Source organism: Sus scrofa, chromosome 2, assembly GCF_054392235.1.
Source record: "Sus scrofa isolate SSC_HxYL_T2T_F1_AM1 chromosome 2, Sscrofa_HxYL_maternal_Yorkshire_Landrace_v2.0, whole genome shotgun sequence".
Classification (NCBI taxonomy): Eukaryota; Metazoa; Chordata; class Mammalia; order Artiodactyla; family Suidae; genus Sus; species Sus scrofa.
This window is the reverse complement of record NC_139384.1, coordinates 77155892-77164099: the sequence shown is the minus strand read 5'-3', so window position 1 is coordinate 77164099 and position 8208 is coordinate 77155892. Positions and strand designations below refer to the sequence as shown.

Genomic DNA, 8208 nt, shown 5'->3' with positions numbered 1-8208 from the left:
CTTTGCAGCACACCTGACGCTAACCTAACATTGTAAATCACCTACACTCCAATAAATTTATTTTTTAAAACTCTGATTCTATCATTAAAAGTTTTTAAAGCCCTGAAATTGGATTGTTGTAATGATTGAGCAACTCTGTGAATAAAGCCACTGAATTATACACTTAAAAAAAAAAAGCCACAGGGAGTTCCCATCGTGGCTCAGTGGTTAACAAACCCGACTAGGAACAATGAGGTTGCGGGTTCAATCCCTGGCCTTGCTCAGTGGGTTAAGGATCCGGCGTTGCCGTGAGCTGTGGTGTAGGTTGCAGACGCAGCTCGAATCCCGAGTTGCTGTGGCTCTGGTGTAGACCAGCGGCTACAGCTCCGATTCGACCCCTAGCCCGGGAACCTCCATATGCCTCAGGAGCAGCCCTAGAAAAGGCAAAACAAACAAACAAACAAACAAAAAGCCACGAAGGGGGAGTTCCGGTTGTGGCTCAGCAGTAACAGACGGATTAGTATCCATGAGGATGCAGGTGAGATCCCTGCCCCTGCTCGGTGGGTTAAGGATCTGGCGTTGCAGTGAGCAGTGGTGTAGGTTGCAGATGCAGCTGGTATTTGGCGTGTCTGTGGTTATGGCCGTGGCTCTGGTGTAGGCCAGCAGATGCACCTTTGATTCCACCCCTTGCCCAGGAACTTCCATATGCCACAAGTGTGGCCCTAAAAAAAAAAACACAAAGGGAAATCAAAGATCAAGCTGACCAGACCTCTTTGCTATAACCACAGAAAGAAATGAAGCAAATGTCAGAAAATTTTGTAACAGTCATTGTGTTTGATAAGGGACAAAATGTGTTCTGTCGTTTTTTTAAGGAAATCGGGAGACTAGCAGATTGAGAACTGGGTGAGTATGGGCATAACACATACATAAAATTTTTTCAACAAGAAAACAATTTGGCTGGAGTCCAGTGGGATGTTTGATTCTGATCTATCCACGCATGTACTCCTCTCATGGATTCCCTATATGAATTTGTAGCAAAACACATACTCTCGTTACAAAAAAACATCAACTAAGCCACAATGGGAACTTCCTGTTGACTCATTCTTGAAGCTCAAGCACTAGGTAGATGGCCATCAGATAAGTTTTCTCAAAGCTCTCTTTATGTCTTCATTCCTCAGGCTATAGATAAAGGGGTTCAACATTGGAGGGACCACAGTGTACATCAGTGAGGCTACTGCGGTCTTCTTGGAAGAGGGTGTAACTGCAGAACTAATGTACACCCCAAAAGCTGTCCCATAGAACAAGGATACAACTGAGAGGTGAGACCCACAGGTGGAAAAAGCTTTATATCTCCCCCCAGCTGATGGCATGCTCAGAACGGAGGAGACAATTTGAGTGTAAGAGAAAATAATCCCGAGGAGAGGAACACCACCCAATATGCTGGTCACTAAATATACCAGGATGTTATTGACGAGGGTATCAGAACAGGCCAGCTTGATGACCTGAGCAAGTTCACAGAAGAAGTGGGGGATTTCCAGGTTCTTGCAGAAGGACAATCGCAGCACCATCAGACTGTGGAGCAGAGCATCCACCATGCTAGTGACCAGGGAGAGTAGAATCAGCAGGACACAGAGACAGGAGTTCATGATGACCCTGTACCTCAGCGGATGGCAGATGGCCACATAACGGTCATAAGCCATTGCTGCCAGGAGAAAGTTTTCCAAGCCAGCAAAAAACAGGACGAAACCAACCTGGATGAGGCAGTCCATGTAACTGATGGATTTGCTTTGTCTTTGGAGGTTTGCAAGCATCTTGAGGACTGTGGTGGTGCTGAAACAGATGTCAGTGAAGGAAAGGTGGGAGAGGAAGAAGTACATGGGGGTGTGGAGGTGGGAGTCAGAGCTGATGGCCAGGATGATGAGAAGATTCCCAAGAACAGTAACCAGGTATATCGTCAGGAATAGACCAAATATGAGGGGCTGTAATTCTGTGTCCTCTGAGAGACCCAGGAGGAGAAATTCTGCTATGTCTGTTTGGTTTTCTGGTTCCATGTTGTAGATGCATCTGATGGGGGTAATACATGCTATAGGGCACATAACAGACATAGAAGAATCACTTATTCTAGAAAACTGTGATATCTATATTATAAGTTGAAGTGAATTTCCCCATGTTTCTTTGCCTTCTGCCTCTCTCTCAGTCTCTCTCACTTCCTCAACTTCCTTTCTTTCTGTCCTCTCTCTTACACTCAAAACTAACTTATTCTTTCCCACACCGTGCCAGCTAATAAGAATCTAATAGGGAATGAGGAGTTCCCGTCGTGGCTCAGTTATTAACAAATCCGACTAGGAACCACAAGGTTTTGGGTTCAATCCCTGGCCTCACTCAGTGGGTTAAGGATCCTGCGTTGCTGTCAGCTGTGTGGTAGGTTGCAGACGCGGCTTGGATCCCCCATTGCTGTGGCTCTGGTGTAAACCTGCAGCTACAGCTCGGATTAGACCCCTAGCCTGGGAACCTCCATATGCCGTGGGTGCAGCCCTAGAAAAGACAAAAAAAAAGGGGGGGGAATGACGTATGGTTTATCCCTTGAAAATTCTCCAGAACTTCAAACAAGAAAGCAGGAAAACCAAAACCAAGCATATTAAATCTGGGTTCTAGAGCAGAGTTTCCCAAACTGTTCCTTGCATAAAAATCAACTGGAGGGGGAGCTCAGCAGGCTAAGGATCCAGCATTGTCACTGCTGTGGCTCTGGTTACAGCTGTGGCATGGGTTCAATCCCTGTCCTGGGAATTTTCGCATGCTGTGGATGCAGCCAAAAAGAACAACAAAAAATCACCTGGAGGGTTTCTCAAAACCCATATCGCTGGCCCCACACTCAGAATATGAGATTCAGAAGATTAGGCATGGGACTTAAATTTTCCCTAACACAATTCCAAATGTTGCTCTTGCTGGTTTGGGTTTTACTTTGAAGACCACTTTTCTTTATATGGAGTTTCCCAGGCTAGGGGTCAAATCAGAGCTGCAACTGCCAGCCTATACCACAGCCACTGCAATGCAGGATCCCAGCCGCATCTGTGACCTACACCACAGCTCATGGCAACACCAGATCCTTAACTCACTGAGCGAGGCCAAGGATTGAACCTTCGTCTTCATGGATGCTAGTCAGATTTGTTAACCGCTGAGCCACAATGGGAACCCCTGAAGACCACTTTTCTAGAGCACATATCTTTGTAGGCAGAGGAAATCAACTTATTCAGAAGCTGGAGCAGACCAGGAAAATTAAGTGGGAAAATGAAGGCCTGACTCACAGTGCTCTGCTCAAGGACCTCAAGTCCATGACTCAATTCAAACTCTTCATTTTCAATAGTTTGTCAGATTCTCTTCTTTTATTTTCCCCTTTCCATTTATGCCTCTTTCTTGGATTCTTCTCACATAACTTGTGCTTATAGTCATTGTAGGTAACAATGGTATTAGCAGTCATCATTGAAACAAATGTGATAATTATTATTAGCTGTCCACACTGCCACTAACACAGGGCTCTGCCGTCAGGCATAGTGTTTAGCACTTGTTTCATCCTAATTTTATTTTCTGTTGATCTATGGGTCAGGTGCTTCTAACATCCTCCTCTTTCTCCACAACCTTATGTAAAGATAAAGGTCAATTGAGATAAAGGTATGGATGCAAAATATGTGACACTATAGTAAGAGGTGGTTGAATGATTTGAACTCAGGTTTCCAGACCTTAGATTTGAACTTATACCACCAGGTGATGCAAACTTTAGGGAGTACAGATTTATGTATCCTGGAAGGTTGATCAAACTCCATCACTTGCCTTTGAAAACTTTCATCTAATAAAGGTCAAAGTTCTTTCCCTGATTTTGAAGGCCTTTTTTTTTTTTTTTTTTTTTTTTTTTTTTTGGCTTTTTAGAGCCGCACCCACAGGCACATGGAAGTTCCCAGGCTAGGGGTCGAATCAGAGCTGCAGCTGCCAGCCTATGTCACAGCCACAGCAACTGGGGACCTGAGAGTGGTCTTCGACCTACACCCAGCTCACGGTAATGCAGGATCCTTAACCCACTAAGCAAGGCCAGAGATCGAACCCAAATCCTCATGGATATTAGTCAAATTCATTTCTGCTGCACTGCAATGGGAAATCCCTGAAGGTCTTTTAATATCTGGCCACAAAGGTAGTATCTAGAGGTTTCAGCAGGCCCATGCTCAGAACCTGCGATTAAGATTAGAATATGTTACTTGAAACCTCAGACTCCTATTATTATTATGTCAATGAGATTCCCTTTCCTCCCAATATTTGTGTATTTATTTAAATATTCTCATAGCATTATATATATATACCACACCTACACCACAGCCATTCACAAATATATGAATTTGAGGAAATAGGACATGAATGTTATCTTGGATGAAAAATTAAATAATTAAAAATAAATTTTAAAGAAACAGTTTGTTAGTGTGTTTTCAGGAGCATCATGGGATGAAAAAGATAAAATCTATCAACACAAATTTCCAGTCTGCTTAACAGGAGTGTTGTTACAATAGTTGGAAAAGAAAAAACTATTGCCAAATTATCCTTAAAAATAAAAATCAGGAGTTTCCGTCATGGCTCAGTGGTTAACGAATCTGACTAGGAAACATGAGGTTGCAGGTTCGATCCCTGGCCTCTCTCAGTGGGTTAAGGATCCGGTGTTGCCATGAGCTGTGGTGTAGGTCGCAGACGAGGCTGTGATCCCACATTGCTGTGGCTCCATCGTAGTCTGGCAGCTACAGCTTCAATTCAACCCCTAGCCTAGGAACCTCCATATGCCGCAGGTACAGTCCTAGAAAAAATTAAAAAAAAAAAAAAAAAAAAAAAAAAGACAAAAAGACAAAAAAAAATAATAAAAAAATAAGAAAGCAAATATACCTGGAATATCTTGATAGTTGTGGAACTTAAAAATTTGATCAGTAAAACTGGCTTAGCAGAAGAGTTCCATCGGTAGTGCAGTGGGAACAGTGGTGTTTCGGGAGTGCTGGAACAGAAGTTCCATCCCCCTGTCCAGCACAGTGGGTTAAGGATACAGTGTTGCTGCAGCCACAGCATAGGTCGCTGCTGCATCTTGGATCTGATCCCTGGCCCAGGAACCCCATATGCTGCGGGGTAGCCAAAAAAAGAAAAAAGAAAAAAAAGATGGCTTAGCAGAAAACCTGGCAAATGTAAAGTCACTATTTAGGATGCTCATGACAACTGGATGAGAAAACCAGACCTTATTTAATTGCATTTATTTATTTATCTATTTTGCTTTTTAGGGCCACACCCACAGCATATGGAAGTTCCCAGGCTAGGGGTCGAATCAGAGCTTCGGCTACTGGCCTGCGTCACAACCACAGCAATACGGGATTCAAGCCGCATCTGCTACCTACACCAGAGCTCAAGATAACAATGCCAGGAGTTCCCGTCGTGGCGCAGTGGTTAACGAATCCGACTAGGAACCATGAGGTTTTCGGGTTCGATCCCTGCCCTTGCTCAGTGGGTTAACGATCCGGCATTGCCCTGAGCTGTAGTGTAGGTTGCAGACGCGGCTGGGATCCCCCATTGCTGTGGCTCTGGCGTAGGCTGGTGGCTACAGCTCCGATTCGACCCCTAGCCTGGGAACCTCCATATGCCGCGAGAGCGGCCCAAGAAATAGCAAAAATAAATAAATAAATAAATAATAAAAAATAAAAAAATAAGATAACAATGCCAGATCCCGGACCCACTGGACAAGGTCAGGAATCGAACTCGAATCCTCATGGATACTAGTCATATTTGTTTCGGCAGCACCACAAAGGGAACTCCCCAGACCTTATTTTTAGAAATTACTTGACTTCTCCAACACACACACATAATAGTATATGAAATAAACACATGCACACTCTTTTCTGTTTAACTGTCAGCCAGGTTTTTAAATGCTAAGCAATAGGAAAAAAGGCGACATACATTTTAAAATTTTAAACTAACATGAGTCATAATTACCTCCATTAATAGATAATTACTTCTAATCTTTTTCCTTTCCCCCCACCTTCCAATACAGCCCAATGAGACTGGTCCCTTCTTTCATCCCCTTCTTTTTATGGAAGTCTATGGAAGTAATTAATCCCTTGCTACTCATCAATGTGATCGATTCTATATCGCCTCTTGGGAGGCACGTCTGGCTCTGTTGTATAAAAACTGACGATGTTAGAGAAACAAATGTAGAAAATCGGCATGGAACTTCAGATCATCTTCCTTCTCTGACTTTTAGTCCCCATCACAGTCTAGGTTAGGCAGCCTTGGCCACTTGCTCCCAAAGGAATCCTTAGTTAATGTATCAGAATTAACTCAAGGACATGCCAATCTCCTGTGTTATAATGAGATTCTGAGAGTATACTAATTGGTTTACCCAAAACAGGCAAGAGATAGTTGGCTATGTCCTGGGTGCATTTAATGGCTCTGCCAATTAAATGAGACAATGTTTTAGAAAAAGTCCAGGAGTTCCCATTGTGGCTCAGCGGAAACGAATCTGACTAGCATCTGTGAGGATGCAGCTTCAATCCCTGGCCTCGCTTAGTGGGTTAAGGGTCTGGCGTTGCTGTGAGCTGTGATGTAGGCTGCAAACACGTCTCGAATCCTGAGTTACTGTGGCTGTGGCATAGGCCGGCAGCTGTAGCTCCGATTCGACCCCTAGCCTGGGAAATTCCATATGCCTTGGATGCGGCCCTCAAAAGACAAAAGACAAAAAAAAAAAAAAAGAGAGAGAGAGAGAGAGAGAAAGTCTATAAAGTTATCTCTTACATGAATTAGGATTAGGATACTAATATTTAGAACTGAATGGCCCTCAATAAACTCTGCTTCAACAATGACAAAATGTGGGCCCTTAGTGTGGACTCAGGAAAGCAAGCAACCATAACAGCATCCATTAAGAGTCTGACTCAGTCACACCTGAGTTTGGTTACGGCTCCAATATTTGCTTTGTAAACAGGAAAATTTTTTCAACTATGGGAGAAGCCTCAATCCCAGTTGGACAATGGGAGCCATGATGAAAACTTAGAGCAAAGTTAATTAAGGATTAGACCAAATCAGAAACATAGGGTTTGATATATGAGATAGTCTTAATATTTCCTATTGTGATTTGTTTCTGCCATGGACACAAGTGGCACCACCTGGCTTGGTTCATCATAGAAGGAAAGGGACAGAAGGAGCAAGGTGAAGGAAGAGGGGAGAGAAAGGAAGAATATTTTTAGCACGACGACTGTAATTTTCAGGGAAGAATGAATGTGCTGCAACTGCTGTTGGGAATATTGCTTGTGTAGAGAAACAGGAGGAGTGAACAATTTGAATATTAATGATTAATATCCATTTCTTATAGACACATGATAAAATGTGTAGCAATTACAGTGAATAAATTAGACCTAGATGTATCAATACAAATAATTGAAAAACTCCAAAGAGAAAGACATTTGCCTAACAAAACATCTATATCATGATGCAGTTTAAATGTCTTAAAATAAAAGATGTTAAAATTTTAGTTCTTATTATAAAATATTTCAAGCATAAAAAAGTACAGAGAACAAAATTCATGGACATCCATTGCCAAGGATCACTAAATTAAAATATATTAACATATTTTCAATTCATATTTTAAATTTACTATGCATTTGTTTTTTTCATATCCTCGATCATCTTTTCTTCCCTTGAGAATCACAATACTGAACTTGGTATTCATTATTCTCTGGCAATTTTAATACTTGAATAAATATCCAAAATGTTCTTGTTTTGCATTAAATTTTACAGACTATACATGGAACTTTGCATTTTGTTTTTTAAAATACTACATTTATTGTCTTGGTACATTTTTCTCTGGCTAATTGACTTTATCTTACTTAGTTGCAATGTCTTATTACATTACAATTTTTTTTCCTATTAGGGGACATTTTCATTATTGTCTTTAACACACAAATACACATAATGTGTATTAAAATTTTAAATAATATCTGAAGAACAACCAAATTCAAGATTGCGGTTGCCACTGGGAATGGAGGGGGATATAAAAGTCATGTTCTATTTAATCATATCATTTTGTTACTTTAAGAAAAGGACTCTGATGAGAAAATGCAATGTTTTACTAATTCTAGAAGAATGGACCTATGCTTCTTTGTTCTATGGTGCCCTTCCCTTTAAGATATTTCATGGATTACTAAAGACAAAAAGATAGCCTTG

The 8208-nt window shown here is 41.7% G+C and overlaps 1 protein-coding gene across 1 annotated transcript; it reads right to left on the bottom strand.

The window, feature by feature from the left end:
* Nucleotides 1-1112: 1112 nt before the first annotated feature.
* Nucleotides 1113-2045, bottom strand: LOC110259757 (olfactory receptor 7G2-like). The gene has a single exon (XM_021085503.2). The coding sequence runs from the start codon at nucleotides 2028-2030 to the stop codon at nucleotides 1113-1115; it is 918 nt and encodes a 305-aa protein (XP_020941162.1). The 5' UTR covers nucleotides 2031-2045.
* Between the last annotated feature and the right edge of the window lie 6163 nt (nucleotides 2046-8208).